An 18,933-nucleotide genomic window follows, 5' to 3' on the forward strand; every position below is an offset into this window, starting at 1 on the left:
CTTCACACAGAAACACACAGAAGTCCAAGTAAATTGTGAAGGAGATTAGCACCTCCGAAACTAACCATCCAATGCCACAACAAGCACCTCCTGGCCCTTCCGTGCCAGCGTCTGATGCTCTCATTGTGGCCTCGTCAGCGAGCCCAGAACCCACAGAACTGGACTGAAAGCAAATCATCCTCTATCCAGAGGAAAGCTGAAGAAGTCAAACATCAATGTTGGGAGAATTGGTTGGAGAACATTTTGTGAATCTGACTGAACAACATGACTTCCAATACTTTGATCCACATATATAGAATACGTTATTCATCTTATTTTGCTATCAAGTGTCAACCATATCTTGCTCATGCAAAGTATTTGGCGAAACTAGTTATAAAATGACTATCAAAGAAACACGGCAGTAAAGGAGCATCAAACCTTGACCCTTTGGATCACAATGAAAGGTAAATAATTGAATAGTGGATTCCTGCACAATAAACATTGGCAAGCACAGCCTTGAGAAAGTTATTCATCAAGGTCATCGTCAGAGGTGGAGCAAATATTGTGTTTACAATCAGGAGCACAGATGTGAAGCAATAAAATGACATTCACACTACAGCAAGAACATCTGAAGGTGATAGGCAGTGTGTGGACCTCCCCAGATCTCTAACAGAAATTATTACAAGCAGTAGAACTTATCTTAAGAGCCTAATTGCAGCCAAAGCTTTTGTGACCTCTCATCTTCTGAATTATAATTGCCTATTCTCATGTCTAGAGAAACAGTGACACCAGCTTCCAGTGTTGACGCAGCAGGTACAGCCACTGCCTTACAGCTCCAGGGACCCAGGTTCAATCATGTCCTCTGGTGCTGTCTGTGTGGACATTCTCCCTGTGACCACATGCATTTCCCCAGAGGCACTGGTTGCCTCTCATGCCCCAATGACGTGGGTTGATTTGTTAATTGGCCAATGTAACTTTCTGCAAGCAAATAGCAAGCATAGAGTTATACAGAAAGCTATTGGGATGCTAAGAGGTAATACTGACTCAAAATAGAGTCCCTGACCAGCTGTCAGTTACGGCAGGGCTTACGTGCCTTAACAGGCTACAAGATGAAGTCGGGCTGCATAGCTAACAGCAGCGCATCCCTTCCGGATGAATTTAACGCATTCTATGCGCATTTTGAACAGAAGTGAAGTGGATTGGCACCATCCACCCTGACAGCCACCAATGAAGCTGAACCTGTGATCACAGTGGAGGACGTAAGATCAGTCTTCCAGAGAGTGAACACAAGGAAAGCACTTGGCCCAGATGGCGTCCCTGGCCGTGTGCTCAGATCTTGTACTAATCTGCTGGCAGAAGTATTTGCGGACATATTTAACCTCTCCCTGCTTCAAGCACAGGTTCCCACCTGTTTTAAGAGGATCACTATCATCCCGGTACCGAAGTAAGCAATGACTACCGACCAGTGGCTCTGACATCCACCACCATGAAGTGCTTTGAGAGGCTGGTCATGGCTCGCATCAACTCCAGCCTACCAGACAACCTGGACCCATTGCAATTCGCCTATCACCGAAACGGGTCTACAGCAGATGCCATCCCCCTGCCCTGACACTCAGCTCTGGAGCATCTGGACAGTAAAGACACCTACGTTAGACTATTGTTTATTGATTACAGCTCTGCCTTCAATACAATAATCCCAAGTAAGCTTGTCACCAAACTCCGAGACCTAGGACTCAACACCTCCCTCTGTAACTGGATCCTTGACTTTCTAACAAACAGAACGCAATCAGTGAGGATAGGCAGCAATACATCCAACACGATTATTCTCGACACTGGTGCCCCACAAGGCTGCATCCTCAGCCCTCTACTCTACTCCCTATACACTCATGACTGTGTGGCCAGATTCTGCTCTAACTCCATCTACAAGTTTGCAGATGATACCACCGTTGTAGGCCGTATCTCAAACAGCGATGAGTCGGAGTACAGGAAGGAGATAGAGAGCATAGTGGGATGGTGTCATGACAACAACCTTTCCCTCAATGTCAACAAAACTAAAGAGCTGGTCATTGACTTCAGGAAAGGGGGCGGTGTACATGCACCTGTCTACATCAATGGTGCTGAGGTCGAGAGGGTTGAGAGCTTCAAGTTCCTGAGAGTGAACATCACCAACAGCCTGTTCTGGTCAAATCACATAGAAGCTAGGGCCAAGAAAGCTCACCAGCGCCTCTACTTCCTCAGGAGGCTAAAGAAATTTGGTTTGTCCCCTTTGACTCTCACCAACTTTTACTGATGCACCATAGAAAGCATCCTATCTGGATGTATCATGGCTTGGTATGGCAACTGCTCTGCCCAGGACCGCAAGAAACTGCAGAGAGTTGTGGACACAGCCCAGTGCATTACGGACACCAGCCTCCCCTCCTTGGACTCTGTCTTTACCTCTCGTTGTCTTGGTGTAGCAGCCAGCATAATCAAAGACCCCACCCACCCAGGACATTCTCCCTTCTCTCCTCTTCCATCGGGTAGAAGGTACAGGAGCCTGGGAGCACGTACCACCAGACTTAAGGACAGCTTCTATCCCACTGTGATAAGACTATTGAACAGTTCCCTTATACAATGAGATGGACTATGACTTCACCATCTACCTTGTTGTGACCTCGCACCTTATTGCACTGCACTTTCTCTGTAGCTGTGACACTTTACTCTGTACTGTTATTGTTTTTTACCTGTACTACATCAATGCACTCTGCACTGACTCAATGTAACTGCACTGTGTAATGAATTGACCTCTACGATCGGTTTGTAAGTCAAGCTTTTCACTGTACCTCTGTATAAGTGACAATAATAAACCAATACAGCATAGAGAGAGGCCCTTCGGCCCAACTCGTCTGTGCTGACCAAGATGTCCATCTGAGTCCAATTCTGGTCGCCTCTTTATAGGAAGGAATGTGGAAGTGTTGGAAAGGGTGCAGAGGAGATTTACCAGGATGCTGCCCGGATTGGAGAGTATGGATTATGAGGACAGACTAAAAGAGCTAGGGTTTTACTCATTGGAGAGGAGGAGGATGAGAGGAGACATGATAGAGGTGTACAAAATATTAAGAGGAATAGATGGAGTGGACAGCCAGCGCCTCTTTCCCAGGGCACCAATGTTCAATATAAGAGGGCATGGCTTTAAGGTAATGGGTGGGAAGTTCAAAGGAGATATCAGAGGGAGCTTTTTCACCCAGAGAGTGGTTGGTGCATGGAATGCGCTGCCTGGGGTGGTGGTGGAGGCTGATATGTTGGTCAAGTTCAAGAGATTGTTAGATAAGCATATGGAGGAATTTAAAATAGAGGGATATGTGGGAGGAAGGGGTTAGATAGTCTTAGGAGTGGTTTGAAGGTCGGTACAACATGGTGGGCCAAAGGGCCTGTATTGTGCTGTATTGTTCTATGGTCCTATAACCTGCTAATGGGTGCTTGGTGGTCAGCATTGAGTGGACTGAAGGGCCTCTTGCCATGCTGTACGTCTTGATTTCTCCAAGTTAGAACCAATCCAAATCCATTGTACTTTGAAACCTTTAACACTTACTCCAAATACAAGCTTCCAATTGGAGCAATTATATAGCATCAATGGCAAAGGGGACTTGACTGTGATTTAGAGACATGGGCTTCACGGGCTAAGCCAGCGTTTGTTGCCATCCCTAGTTGCCCTCGAGAAGGTGGAGGTGAGCTGCCTTCTTGAACTGCTGCAGTCCTAAGGTGTGGGTGTACCCACAAAGCTGTTAGAGAGGGAGTTCCAGGATTTTGACCCAGTGATGTTGAAGGAATGGCAATATATTTCTAAGTCAGGATGGTGTGTGCCTTGGAGGTCAACTTCCAGGTGGTAGTTCCTCATGCTTTTGCTGCCCTTGTCCTTCTAGCTGGTAGAGGCGGTGGGTTTGGAAGGTGCTGTCTAAGGAGTCTTGATGAGTTGCTGCAGTGCATCCTGTAGATGGTACAAACTGCTGCTACTCTGCATTGGTGGTGGAGTGAATGAATGGTTGTAGATGGGGTGCCTATCAAGAGCGCTCTTATGTCCTGCATGGTGTGGAGCTTCTTGAGTGTTGTTGAAGCTGCATTCGTCCAGGCAAGTGGAGAGTGTTCCCTCACACTCCTGACTTTAGCCTTGTAGATGGTGGTCAGCCAACTCCATCATGGGCACAACTCTCCCCACCACTGAGGACATCTTGAACAACCTGTGCCTCAAGGTGGCGGCATCCATCACTAATGACCCTCACCATCTGGGACATGCCCTCTTCTTATTACTACAGGAGCCTGAAGACCCACACTCAATGATTCAGGAACAACTTCATCCCCTCCGCCATCAGATTTCTGAACGGTCCATGAACCCATGAATACGACCTCATTTTTGCAATATTTTTGTAATTTATTGTAATTTTGTGTTGCACTGTATTGCTGCCACAAAACAACAAACTTCACACCATACAAGTCAGTGATGATTCTGATTCTGACTTTGGGGAGTTGGGAGGTGAGTTACTCACCATAGGATTCCTACCTTCTGACCTGCTCTTGTAGTCACATTGTGTACATGGCGACTCCAGTTCAGTTTGTGGTGAATGATAACCCCAGGATATTGATAGTGGGAGATTCAGTGATGGTAATGGCATTGAATGACAAGGGGTGACAGCTGGATTTTCCCTTGTTAGATATCATCATTGTCTGGCACTCATGTGGTGTGAATGCTACTTGCCACCCATCAGCCCAGGGCCAGATATGGCCCAGGTCTTGCTGCATTTGGAAGTGGACTGTCACTGAACATTGTGCGATCATCAGCGAACATCCCCACTCCTGACCTCTCAGTGGAAGGAAGGTCATTGATGAAGCAGCTGAAGGTGGTTGGGCCAAGGACACTGCCCTGAGAAACTCCTACAGAGATGTCCTGTGGCTGAAGTGATGGACCTCCAACCACCACAACCACCTTCCTTTGTGCTGGGTACAATTCCAACCAGTGGAGGGCTTTCCCTTGATTCCTATTGACTCCAGGTTAGCCAGGCTGACGTCAAGGGCAGTTACTCTCACTTCACTGTGTAAACTAAAGATAAAAATAGTAAAAATTATTTTAATAATTCTAAATGAATATCATTAAACTAAAATATTAGAATTCAGATGGAGAAAATATAGATTGGATGATGATTTCACCCTGAAACAGAAACTGGATACATCAATGTCAGTGATCTCCCATCTGACAAGCAGCTAATGTCATGCATGTAAACTGAATGAAATTGCCTCAGGTTGGAACTCTCTCATTTAAAGGATTTTCCATCCATCCATCAACTAAGGGTGCTCAGTCCACACATCATCATTGGCTCCTTCCCTGGACCCAGTCTTCGTACATTTGGCTTCCTCAACTTCCTACAACTTGTCTCCACTCCTACATGAGTGTATGTTACAGAGGGCACACTGACCTTTAAAGAAAAGCATCTCAAAATCTACTTTTTCAATAAAACCTGTGCTTTTGATGCAAATTATTTTTACAATGTAGCTGAATTATTTCAGATTAATAAAGTTAACATGCATGACAGTACCGGGAGTAACCAGCTTTCTCACAATTAAAATGATTGGAAAATGCTTACTAATACATGGCAAAGCTCCCTGCTAAAATTAGCCTTGATGACTCATCACATTAGCACAAGGGATGGCCTTATGTTCCAGCCATGTTTCTGCACAGTCAAATCCTGCAATAATTTTGAAGTAACACTTTTTTTTAATGACAGACAAGAGTAATGTACCTTTCCCAGGCTCTTTTCTGAATATTAAGCACTGTCACTGCAGAGGCTCCAAAGTAAATCTTAAAGCAATCTATACCACATCTGCAGCCAGAGTTAGACAAAAACCCCTCTGTCCCCACTGGTTCGTGCTGAATTCTATTCTCACAGCTCTGTCCTGCTCCTCGCTGCCACAAATGCAAAGATTTTTAATGCATTTTAGCACAATCTCTAGTGGATATAACATAAATTCCTGTATAAACATGGTCCATTTTACAAAGCAGATTGTGATTGACTTCACTCCTGCAACCAGATACCCCAACATCACAACAAAAACAGAAACGACAAGGTGCTAAGCTTTTTAACACTGGACATCGCACCTTGACCTCTTACATAAGCTTACCCCCAAGCTGTGGCTCACAGACTTCCCCACTAACAATGAGGTTATACTTCAGGTATAGGGATAGTTTCAGCAGATGTGTTGACACAACCCCATTGCTTAGCTCATGGTATGCTAGGCCACAGTAATTCCCAACCTACTGTAAACCTCAGTAGTCACATTCCATATTCCAGCCCTGGCCTGAGTCCCTCTCCATTTCTTCATGGAACTTACAGGACGATTGCCCTTAATATGAACATCTGCACAACAGAAGTCCTCAAGCACGTTCCAGCTGTGACACACTGCCCCGATGATAAACGTCTGCAGCAAGATCCCAGAAAACATGGACCACTTCCCACATCTCAGGAGCCACCTCTGTGTGATAAATGACTTCAAAAATAAAGAGGAGAGATAAGATGCTGGAATCTGGAGCAACTCAGCGGGTCAGGAAGCATCCGTGGAGGGAAATGGATGGTTGATGTCTTGGGTTTAGACCCTTCATCTGGACCATCTAAATATGATTGAGCAAAATCAACATGGATTAATGAAAGGAAAAGGAGACACAGTGGATGTCGTGTAGTCAGATTTTCAGAAAGTTTTCAGGAGAGTTCTTCACAAGAGATTGGAGAACAAGTTAGAACACTGGGAGTAAAGGTATTGATTGAAGCTGAGTTAACAGATGGAAAGCAAAGAATAGAAATAAATAGATCTCTCTCAAGTTGACAGGCTGTGACAGGACTACCACGGTAGTCAGTGCTCGGTCACCAACTAGTCACAATCTACATCCATGATCTAGCTGACGGGACCAACTGCAACATTTCCAAGTTTGCTGATGACATAAGACTAAATGGGAATGTGAGTACTGATGAGGATGCAAAGAGACCTCAAGGGTACGTGGACAAGCCGAATAAGTGGGCGAGGACATTGCAGATAGAGAAGCATGGAACAATGCGAGGTTGTCCACTTTGGTAGGGGAAACAGAAGTGCTGAGCATTTTACAAGTGGTGAGAGACAGGGAAACACTGATGTTCACAGGATGTCCTTGTACACCACTCACTGATAATTACCTGTTGAGCATGCATGTAAGCTAAGGCGGCAGATGGCACACTGGCCTTTATTGACAAAGGAGTTGAGCACAAGAGTAAAGATGTCTCACTACAATTATATAGGCCCCCCTTGGTGAGACCACATCTGGAGATCTGTGTATGGTTAGAATACAAGAAAATAGGAGCAGGAGTTGGCCACAGCCCCTCAAGCACGCCCCATATTCATTATGGTCATAACTGATTGCCCCAGGCCTCACTTCATCTTCTATGCCAGTTCCCCTTTTGGCCCTCAATCCCTGATTTTTCAAAAACCTATCTACTTCCTCCAATGATTCAGCATCTATAGTATGAGAATTCCAGAGGTTCACCACCCTCAGCAAGAAGTTCCTCTACACCCCAAATATAAATAACTGCCCTCTAATCTTATAACTATACTCCCTCATTTGAGATTGTCCACTAGAAGAAACACCTCAAAGCATCCCCTATCGTGCCCATCAGGATCCTTAATGTTTCAATAAGATCACCGCTCATCCTTCTAAACTCCAAAGAATATATTTTGATTTCCTAGACGTAAAAAAGGATACACCTGCTACTGAGAGAATGCAGTAATGAATCACCAGACAGGTTCCTGGAAGGCAGGTTTGTCACAAGGACAGAATGAAGAGGCAAGGCCTACATTCTCTAGATTTATACAATGAGAGATGACTTCATTAAAATATATAGAAGTCTTAGAGGTCTCAATGGAGTAAATATGGGGAGATGTTTCCCCAGCTTTAGATCTAGAACCAAGGGTCACAGGCTCAAAATACACAGGAGGACATTTAGAATGGAAATGAGGAGAAATCCCTTCAGGCCAAAGGTGGTGAATCCTTGGAATTTTTTGTCCAGAGGTGGGATATGGAGGTTCTGTCATTGACTGCCTTCAGCACAAAGTCCAGGTGAAGGGTCTTGACCCAAAATGTTGACTGTCCACTACCCTCCACAGAAAAACCAAGAAAGCTTTGTTAATTCCTCTCTGTTTTCTGTCTGGTAGAAGGATGAGAGTGGAGTTGAGGGGAAGTCATGAAGGAGGAGAGAGTGTGGGTCTTGGACATCAGCTGGACTGTCTCCAAGTCAGTCTTTAATTTCCAACCTGAATTGCCTTCTGGCAAAGATCAAGTCCAACATTTATTTCAATTGGATACTTGTGCGTATCTTAAAAAATTAACTTGTGTATGGCTCCCACATCAGATTTAGCATCACAAATGTTTCAGATCTGTCTTCAGCTGACAGTTGGAATCAAACCATAATGCAAACAAAGAAGAAACACCCATGATATCAGTGTCCAGGGAGCAAGAGCTAAGTTGTCAAACACTTACCTCATTTAATAGCCCATTTGGCAAGTCATAATTCAACAAAAGCACTCCATCAAATGTTTCTTTTAATTCATGTATTTCAAAAAAATCAAATTAATTTCTTCACCCAGGGTCTGCACTGTGCCACGCCAGTGAGGTGTGGAATACAACAGGTGGGGACAGAACACAAGCTGCACCTTGCCAGTGATGTATCTTCAGGGTCACCCAGTCAATGCAGAAAGATTCCTGGAAATTATCCTGGAACTTCCCAGCATCATTTTGTCCAGTGAAGGATTCCAAAGGTGATTCGTCTGTATTGAACACGTGACATCATTTCCCAAAGGTCCCCAAATTTCAATCATTCCCCTTTTAAACAGGAAACATTGTGACAATGCTTTTCATGACTAATTTTGAGTATATTTAATATTTTGTGTTATTTTCATTGATGTGCCAAATTCAATAAAACCTACTGAAAACTCTGAAGACATCTTTGCAGGACTAAAACAGTAACTTTTCCCAGCAGTGGGGCATTATCAGATACTGCACCTTGTTGGTTTTCTACTGCTGGTTTTACACCAGGAACGGAAATATGTGTTCCAAGGGAAACAATTTCTGATTCCTACTTGAAACAAAGATGTGAAAGTTTTCCAATTTAATTACAAATGATCCAATACAGAACAGGAAGTGATCATGGATGCCAAGGGTGAAAATAATGTCCTAACAGCTAACCCCCTTAGCAACCACACGTTTTCCTGGCAAGCTTTGACTTTCCTGGCAAGCTTAACACCTTTTAAGCACGCTTTGAAAAGGAGAATAACACTACACCTGTGCGAACCCCCACAGCATCCGGTGACCCTGTGATCTTTGTCTTGGAGGCCGACGTCAGAATATCCTTCAACAGGGTGCTGCATTTGGAGGTTCCCACCTGCTTCAAAAGGGCATCAATCATACCAGTGCCCAAGAAGAGCAGGGTGAGCTGCCTCAACATCTATTGCCCAGTAACATTCACATCTACTGTGATGAAGTGTTTCAAGAGGTTAGTTATGTCTAGAATTAACTCTTGCCTGAACAAGGACCTGGACCTGCTGCAATTTGCCTACTGCTACAACAGGTCTACAGCAGACACAATCTCACTAGCTCTTCACTCTGTTTTGGAGCACCTAAACAACTGCAAAATATACATCAGGCTGCTGTTTATTGATTACAGTTCAGCATTCAACACCATCATCCCCTCAGTACTAATCACCAAGCTTCGAAACCTGGGCCTCTGTACCTCCCTCTGCAAATGGATCCTCGAATTCCTTATCAGGAGACCGCAGCCAGTGCGGATCAGTAGTAACATCTCCTCCTTGCTGACAATCGACACAGTCACACCTCAAGGATGCGTGCTTCACCCACTGCTCTGCTCTCTCTATACTCATGACTGTGCAGTTAAGCACAACTCAAACACCATCTATAAATTTGCCGATGTCACCACTGTTATTGGTAGAATCTCAGATGCCGATGAGGAGGTGTACGGGAGTGAGGTAGATTGGCCAGTTGAGTGGTGTCACAACAACAACCTCACACTCAATGTCAGCAAGAGCAAGGAACTGATTGTGGACTTTGGGAAGGGGAAGACAGAAGAACACACACCAGTCCTCATTGAGGGGTCAGCGGTGGACAGGGTGAGCAGCTTCAGGTTCCTGGGCACCAACATCTCAGAGGATCTGTCCTGGGCCTAACACATTGATGCAATCACGAAGAAAGTTACTTCTTCATTGTGGCTCTACTTCATTAGTAGTTTGGGGAGATTTGGCATGTCACCAAAGACTCTTGCAAATTTCTATAGACATATGGAGGAGACCACCTTGACTGGTTGCATCACAGCCTGGTACGGAGGCTCCAATGCACAGGATCACAAGAGGCTGCAGAGGGTTGTAGATTCAGCCAGCTCCATCATGGGCACAACCCTCCCCACCATCGAGGACATCTTCAAGAGGTGCTGCCTCAAGAATGCGGCATCCATCATTAAGGACCCTCACCACCTGGGACATGCCCTCTTCTAGTTACTACCATCGGGGAGAAGGTGCAGGAGCCTGAAGACCCACACTCAACGATTCAGGAACAGCTTCTTCCCCTCCGCCATCAGATTTGTGAACGATCCATGAACCCATGAACACCACCTCATTGTTCCTTTTCTTTTGCACTATTTGTTTAATTTTGTAATTTATAGTAATTTTAGGCCTTTGCACTGTACTGCTGCCACATTGCAGCTTCTAGGGACTGGATAGAACTAAAAAAAATACAGCAACATGTAAGCAATGTGCTGACATAAACACAGGTTATATAATATGTTAAAGTTCCTACCACCCGGGCCTCTATAGTCTTAAACAATCTGGGTTACATGCCCTTTAATTTTGAAAGGTGTTTTGAGGAGGGACATATATTCTGATGAAATATTGATCACCACAAACTTCCACTCAGATAAAGAAGATCAAAAAACTGTAGATGTTGGAAACCTGGAATAAAAACAGAAAATGCTGGAAACATTTAGCTGGTGAGGCAGCGTCTGTGGAAAACAAACTTAATGTTTCAGGTTAAAGAACCTTTGTCAGAAATGGAAAAAAGAGAAAACGTTAGTTTTGAGAATGCAAAGAGATTTGGGGAAGGATGGATTGGACAATGCAAAAGAAGCTCAGTTTGTCTCTCTGCACTGACACTGCCCGATCTGCTGGTCAGTTCCTACACCTCTGACCTGCATTTCACCACATAGATCCAATTACAGCTTATCCTGGCCCCACTATCAAAGATATTTTCTTCATCCTATCATCCCCGAACAACAGGAGTTGTTAATACAAGTTTGTTTGCGAACACGTTGTAGACCAATCAGACATGAAGCTGCACCCATAACTCAGGAGTGAGGTACTGGGTATGTTGGACCCAGCCCTGCAGCAGTCAGAACATGCCTGCCTTTCACTGCAGTGACAGGGAATCATCTACCCATTCCTCCCATAAAACAAGGAAAAAAATTCTTCCCAGGAATTCTCTAAATAATTGATGAAAGGTAGGAACCTAAAACATACCATCATCCTGAAAAATTCAATCAGAAATGTGCTTATGAACACTGGGGCAATCTCGAAAGTTATAGATCCACGTGTAATACACGACCTGCGGAACATTATAGGGTTTGATACATTTTACATCCTGATGAAATATCGATTTGATCTGGCTGCCAATGCTCTTCAATTTTCACCTCTCAAAGGCTCACGGAAGGAATGTCAATAACACAAAACATAACTGAAATAATCAAACCTCGGCATTCATTCCCAACCTCACTGTTTGATGTTGAAAAAGCACATGGTATTTCTCATTCGTCTTGTTTGATGCAATGTTTTCAACTGTTCTATCAACACCATTCAACATTCATAAAGGAATCATGGTTGACAAGAGAGGCAAAACATTTAGCCAAGAGTTAAAAGGAAGCATACTGAAGAGTACGAGGCAAAAATCACACAGGGCTCATGAGAATTATAAGGTAGCCAGGAAAGAGCTTAAGAAGGGACTTAGGAGAGCTAGAAGGGAACATGAGAAGGCCTTGGATTAAGGAAAGTAGGATTAAGGAAAACCCCAAGGCATTCTACATGTATGTGAAGAATAGGAGGATGACTAGAGTGAGGGTAGGACCGATCAGGGAAAAAGGGGGAAACGTGCCAGGAGGCAGAGGAGGTCCTTAATAAATACTTTGCTTGAGGGTTCACTAGGGAGAGGGACTTTGATGAATGTGAGGTCGGCATAGAAAAGGCTACTGTGCTGGAGCACATTGAGGTTAAGAAAGAGGCAGTGTTGGAGCTTCTGAGAAACATTAGGATACCGTAGATAAGTCCCTAGGGCCGGACAGGATATACCCAGGTTACTATGGGAAGTGAGGGAAGAGATTGCTCGAGCATTGATGATGATCTTTGCATCCTCCCTGGCCACAGGAGTGGTACCAGAGGACTGGAGGATGGCAAATGTTGTTCCCTTGTTCAAGAAAGGTAATAGCGATAATCCTGGGAATTCTTGACCAGTAAGTGCCACATCAGTGGTGGGCAAACTATTGGAGAGGATTCTTAGGGACAGGATTTATAAGTATTTGGAGAAGCATAGTCATATTATTATTACATGAAAATTATATTGGGGATAGTCAACATGGCTTTGTGAGGGCAGGTCGTGCCTCACGAGCCTAATTAAGTTTTTCAAGGAGGTGACAAAACAGATTGATGAAGGTCGAGCGGTGGATGTGGTGATTATGGACTTTAGTAAGGTGTTTGACAAGGTTCTCCATGGTGGGCTCATCCAGAAAGTCATGAGGCATGGGATCCATGGAGACTTGGCTGCGTGGATTCAGGATTGGCTCACCTATAGAAGGCAGAGTGTGGTAGTAGATGGAGAGTATTCGGCTTGGATGTCGGTGACCAGTGGTGTTCCGCAGGGATCTGTTCTGGAACCCCTGCTCTTTGCGACTTTTATAAATGACTTGGATGAGGAAGTGAAGGGATGGTTAGTAATTTTGCAGATGACACAAAGGTTGGAGGTGTTGTGGATGGTGTAGGTTGTTGTAGGTTAAAATGGGATATAGACTGGATACAGAGTTGGGCAGAGAAGTGGCAGATGGAGTTCAATCCGGAAAAGTGTGATGTGATACACTTTGGAAGAATGAACATGAAGGCTGAGTACAAGGTTAATGGCAGGATTCTTAATCATGTGGAGGAACAGAGGAATCTTCGGGTCCAAGTCCATCGGTCCCTCAAGGTTGCTGCGTAAGCTGATAGGGTGGTTAAGAAGGCATATGGTGTGCTGGCCTTCATTAATTAGGTGATTTAGTTCAAGAGCTGGATGTAATCCTGCAGCTCTATAAAATTCGGGTTAGACCACACAGAGTATTGTGTTCAGCTCTGGTCGCCTCATTATAGGAAGGATGTGGAAGCTTTAGAGAGGGTCCAGAGGAGATTTACCAGGATGCTGCCTGGATTAGAGAAGATGTCTTATGAGGAAAGGTTGAGCGAGCTTGGGCTTTTCTCTTTGGAGTGATGCAGGATGAGAGACAACTTGATTATGTATAAGATTATGAGGTGCATAGATAGAATGGAGAGCCAGCACCTTTTCCCCAGGGCGGCAATGCCCAATGCCTGAGGACATCCATTTAAGGTTCTTCCTCTAAGAATGTTCAGGGAAGAAGTCAGAGGCTTTTTTTTTAAATATACACAGAGTGATGGGTGCCTGGAATGTACTGCCGGGGGTGGTGATGGAGGCTGATACAATCGGGACATTTAAAAGAACCTTAGATAGGCACATGGATGTAAGAAAAATGAAGGTTGTGGGCTGTGTGGGAGGGAAGGGTTAGATTGATCAAGAAGTAGGCACAACATCATGGGCCAAAGGGCCCATACTGTGCTGTACTGTTCTATGTTCATCAGTCATTCACCATTGACTTGCCAATTATACTCGTCAGGCTGCTCAGAGGTTCACACCAGAGCCTATCTAGTGACTGGGTGTGGAATTATAAACAAGCAGAATATCAACAAATCATTGAAATCATTGCTCTAAGATACTCCATGGTGTACTAATGGTTATAAAAATATCACAGGAACAAACTCAAACAAAACCTCTCTGGAGGTACTGGGCTTGGTTAAAGAAATTTTTTTTTAAGGAATGTTGGGATTGGTGCAGAAGGGAAGGAAGATTGGCATGGTCACCAACAGTGGAGCGATTCAATTCATGGATCAGAGGCCAGAATTAGAGGACTGAATATGTGACAGAAGATTATTGGGCTGGGGAAGATTACAGAGATAGAGAGGTGACTTCAAAACAAGGATGAGAGTTTTAAAAACAAAGCATTTCTCAACTAGGAGCTGGCACAGGTCTGTGAGCCTGGTGGGGCGAGCTCTGTGTTACAATACTGGCAGTAACCTTGGATAAGATCCTGTTTATGAAAAGCAGGAATGTGTTGGGATAATTGTGAATAGAGATAGCAAAGGCATGGATGAGGATTTCAACAACTTAACTCGGGGGGGGGGGCAGGGGGGGGGGGGTGGGTGGGGAAGGCCTAGAGATGAGAAAATGTGCTCTTGGTCACGCCACACAGAACTTCAGAAATTTGGTATTGGCATATTATTGTCACTTGTACCAAGGTACAGTGAAAAGCTTGTCTTACACACCGATTGTACAGGTCAATTCATTACACAGTGCAAATTTACTGCACAGAAAGAGGCCACTAAGCCGTGTATGGCTGGAGTGGTGAATAATGGAGGCAGTTCGGTTATTCCCACTTGGTCTATGGCTTTGTCAGTTGTCGCTAGTTAACTGGCTTTGTCACAGTTGTCATCAATGTACAGAGGGATCTTGGGATGCAAAATCATAGCTCCCTGACAGTGACGACACAAGTGGAACGGGTGGTAGAGAAGGCGCAGGGTGTGGAGTCAGGTAGCACAGGGCGTTTCCTGTGTTCCTGTACTCAGTTGACAGACTGGTGTGTGATAAGAGGATTCTCAGCAGACAGAGAACCATCGCATGGTTACTTTTATGTGGATTTTAACAAACCTATATTTCATTAAAACATCTCAGTTCCATTGATAGCTTTGAGTGAATGAGATGAACTGAAGACTTCCCTGTTAAATACCTTTCTGCAGATTCTGGGGGAAAGCAGTACTGATGGCTTGGAGAGGTAGACAGGACAACAGTCATCAACAGACCATACTGCTCCTTGAATACAGAGAAACAAGATTCCTTCCAAAATTTCAGATAGTTTTCTCCATGTTGGGAGTACTGCCACCAGAAACTGAACTTGCCACCCAAGTGCAGGACACTGCTGCTTTGTAAGTGTTCGAACCGAAGTGGAACTCCTTCCACCCAAGGGGTTAAACTCACTCTGTTCGGTCTCTCATACCACATATCAGATTACATGATTAAGATCAAGAATGAACAGTTTTCTTTACAATTCTTTAAAAACATGAAGTTGCAATTTGTTACATGAACATCTCTGAAAGCACACTCTGATTTTCACAGGGCATGTGTTCCATTGATCAGCTAATGCAGATCTCTGGTCATTACGAATGTGCTATTGAATTACTGGGAACTGACAAATGATTTTTAATCATCACTGTGAGATTTGTCTACATAACAAAAAATGATAAACCTTTAATACAAGATGCAAACAGATGGCAGCATTGCAAACTATCAGCTGGTCAATGTCAGCATAAATCAGCTTTAGCTTGACCTCGTTACAGCAGGTGTTTCATTAAGTCACAGATCATATACAAAAATAAATATTCATAATAAATACTTCATCAATAATGATTCATCACTTCAAGTATTTTAAAGCACAAAAGTTTCAAATACTTTGAGATTTTAATGGATTTAAATCATGAGGTAGAGAGTTTAATGCAAGGTATGGATGAGAATAAACACACACTTCATTCAATACTTGTAAACATTTTTGTTCAGAAGCCTTCTAATCATAACATTTCTCACACCAATAAAACCAAGAATAATTACTTCAAAATACAACAAATATGGATTACGTGTATGATCTACTCACCACATATTTTCAGTGCATGTTACTGGGGATCTATAAATAGCTGGAGGTTCAAAGTGAACTGCTGTCAACATCAGTAATTTCCTTCATTATACTGTGGCTATCCTTAAATTAGCAATTTGTGTTATCTCAGGGACACAATTGCCTGCTTTAATGAGAGTGAAATCCTACCATGGATTCCACCTGCTTCGATGCAATCAGCTGCAATGCGTTGGACAGCAAACATGACTAGCTGGGAAAAACATTTTGTGTGTTTAAAGGTTCCTTTCTCCTGTAAATCTGTGTAGGAGGAAATGGTACCAAGGTTGACCGTGGCTTTAAAGCCACTTACTATAAGAAAGGTCTTCACAACATTTGTAATGAATTGCTCAAAGATGAAAAATACTGCCAATCTGCAGTTTCTTACTTGAAAACAACAACAAATAATGTTAAAAATTGCAATTATTTCTTACCTCTGTTAGATGTGGCATTGGGTTAAATCCACAGAGGTTGCACACAACAGTCTTGCATTCTGTACATGTATTGTAGTTGGGAGCAGCGTTGGAACCAATGTTCAGATCAGTTTTACAAAGAGGGCATGTGGTCTCAGATGGAGCACCCATTTTAGGCTCCATTGGCTTGGGTCCCTTGGCAAGTACTTCAGCTGTTTGTTTTACTGCTGCAACCTTCTGAGCAGGTCCAGTCTCCTTCGTGCCTTGAGCTGTCACAGTTGCCTTCTGCTCTAATTTTTCTGCTGCTTGAGCTTTTATTTCTCTTTTACCGGTGTCTGGTTTAAAACTTTTCTGAGACATGCCACTTGCAGCAGGGGTTGGCTGTGCAGGATGCTGCTTGGGACCCAGCTTGTGTTGGTCCTGTTGCTGCGGTGTTGTTGATATTAAAGTAGAGGCTTGGCTGAAGAGCGAAGCCCCGAAACCAAAGAGCTTTCCAGTAACACTTTCTTGAGGAGTTGTTGGCTGAAACTGTGGGGGTTGGGTAGAACCCCCCAAGTTTAGGCTGAAACGCCGTGACTGTTCTGGAGGCTTCTGAACTCTTTGACTCTCTGGAGGAATTTGTGAAGACAGTGGCTTTGCAGCTGGCAGCCTCTGACTTGGTTTTCCAGTCTCTTCTTTTGGATGAATGGTTTTTGATTCCACTTTCAAAGCAGGCTGCTTGAGGGGATGAGCAACCCCAGCAATCTGCTTTTCCTGGGGAGCTTTGACCACTGGTGTTGGCTTCTGTGCCTGTGTTGATTGGCTTGCTTCAACCACATGCTCTTTTTGGACAACCTCTGGCTCTGGAGCAGAAACCCCCTTCATTTTCAACTGTTGTGGCTGCATTCTAGGATCAGAATCTTTCTGTTTCTCTGCAGGTTGTTGAGTTGCTGTTTGGTCCATTTTTTTAGTCTGTTTGGAATCTTTCTGCTGGGCACCTGGTGAAGGTTGTTGTCTTTCTGGTGTCTGAGTGGTGGAAACAACCTGTGGTGAAGCTTTAACTGGTTTTGGTTTCTGGACCGTTTGCTGAAGTGGTTGTTGCTCTGGTGGCCCATGGGATGGTTGTTTGGGCTTCTGTGGTGGGGATGCAGCCATTGATTTCTGCTTGGTGAGCAATGGCTGCTTCCTTGGTCCAGCTTGTGACAATGGCTTAGCTTGTTCAAGTCTCTGAGTGGGCTCTTTCTGTGTTGTCTGCTGAGCTGGCCCCTGTTTGGCCGCTTGTGGGGCTGAGGCAGGAGTTCCCTGCTTTGACTGCAGGGGCTGTGGTTTGGAGCCAGGGGCTGAGGTCACGTCCATACCAAGGGCTCTTTGCATCTGACAGTTCAAGCACAGCCATTCTTTGACCTGTGAATAATATACATAAAAATATGAGTTAAGTACCACCAGGTGTTCACTATCTGACCAAGCTGCATCTACTGAAATTAGTTAATAGTTAACTTTTAAAACTAGCAAACGTCAAAATCTGAGTTTTAGTAACACACTCATTAATCACATCAATGGAATCAGCTGTATTTATTCATTACAATTGCATCAAACATTACCACCTGATTTTATTGGTCTACACTGGATGCCTTTGCCTCATCTAAATGATCTTAAGTATCCAAATGTTCTTCTTCAAAGAGATAAACTTAACAAACAGAACATGGAAAAATGGAAGATTACATGAAATTGTAACAAAACTTCCCTGCTGTGATAGCAACTAGTGACTTTATTAGACTGTCTCTGTGGCAATAATGTTTCAAGGATGGAATCACACAGACTGTGTTGCCCAGTGAGCTAGTCCCACCTGCCCGTGTTTGGCCCATAACCCTCTAAACCTCTCCTTTCCATGTACTTATCCAGACGGCTTTTAAATGTCGCTAATGTGCCTGCCTCAGCTACTGTTTCTGGCAGCTCATTCCAAACATTCACCACCCTCTGTGTGAAGAAGCTGTCCCTGATGTCCCTTTTAAATCTCTCGCCTCTGATCTTAAACCTAAGCCCTCTTGTTTTTAGCTCCCCCTCCCTGGGAAAAAGACTATGTGCTTTCACCCTGTCTATGCCCTTCATGATCTTATACACCTCTATCAGGTCACCCCTCAATCTCCTACGTTCCAGGGAATAAAGTCCTAGTCTACGCAACCTCTCCTTGTAACTCAGGCCCCCAAGTCCAGGTAACAATAGGGAAACAAAGGACTGCAGATGACGGCATCTAGATGAAAAACATGATGGTGATGGAAGAAGTCAGCAAGCCAGGCAGCATCCATGGGAAAAAGCAGGACTGAAGAAGGGTCCTGACCTGAAACGTTGACCGCCTGCTTTCCTCCATGGATGCTGCCTGGCCTGCTGAGTTCCTCCAGCATCATCGTATTTCTCATTTTCTTCAAATCCAGGTCACATCCTGGTAAATCTTTTCTGCACTCTTTCAAGTTTAATAACATCTT

At 44.1% G+C, this 18,933-nt stretch overlaps 1 protein-coding gene across 14 annotated transcripts in view; it reads right to left on the minus strand.

Moving 5' to 3' along the window:
- Positions 1-18,933, minus strand: part of pcloa (piccolo presynaptic cytomatrix protein a) — a 528,901-nt gene that overhangs the window by 488,813 nt on the left and 21,155 nt on the right. For all 14 annotated transcript variants that reach the window (XR_007957842.1, XR_007957841.1, XR_007957844.1 and 11 more), the window contains exon 3: positions 16,493-17,854. Coding sequence is in view for 11 of the 14 variants with exons in the window: in XM_052034279.1 (XP_051890239.1) it covers positions 16,493-17,854 (1,362 nt within the window). In the remaining 3 variants the exon portion in view is untranslated. The remainder of the gene's footprint in view (positions 1-16,492; positions 17,855-18,933) is intronic.

The sequence above is a fragment of the Pristis pectinata genome, chromosome 19 (genome assembly GCF_009764475.1).
Source record: "Pristis pectinata isolate sPriPec2 chromosome 19, sPriPec2.1.pri, whole genome shotgun sequence".
Lineage (NCBI taxonomy): Eukaryota > Metazoa > Chordata > Chondrichthyes > Rhinopristiformes > Pristidae > Pristis > Pristis pectinata.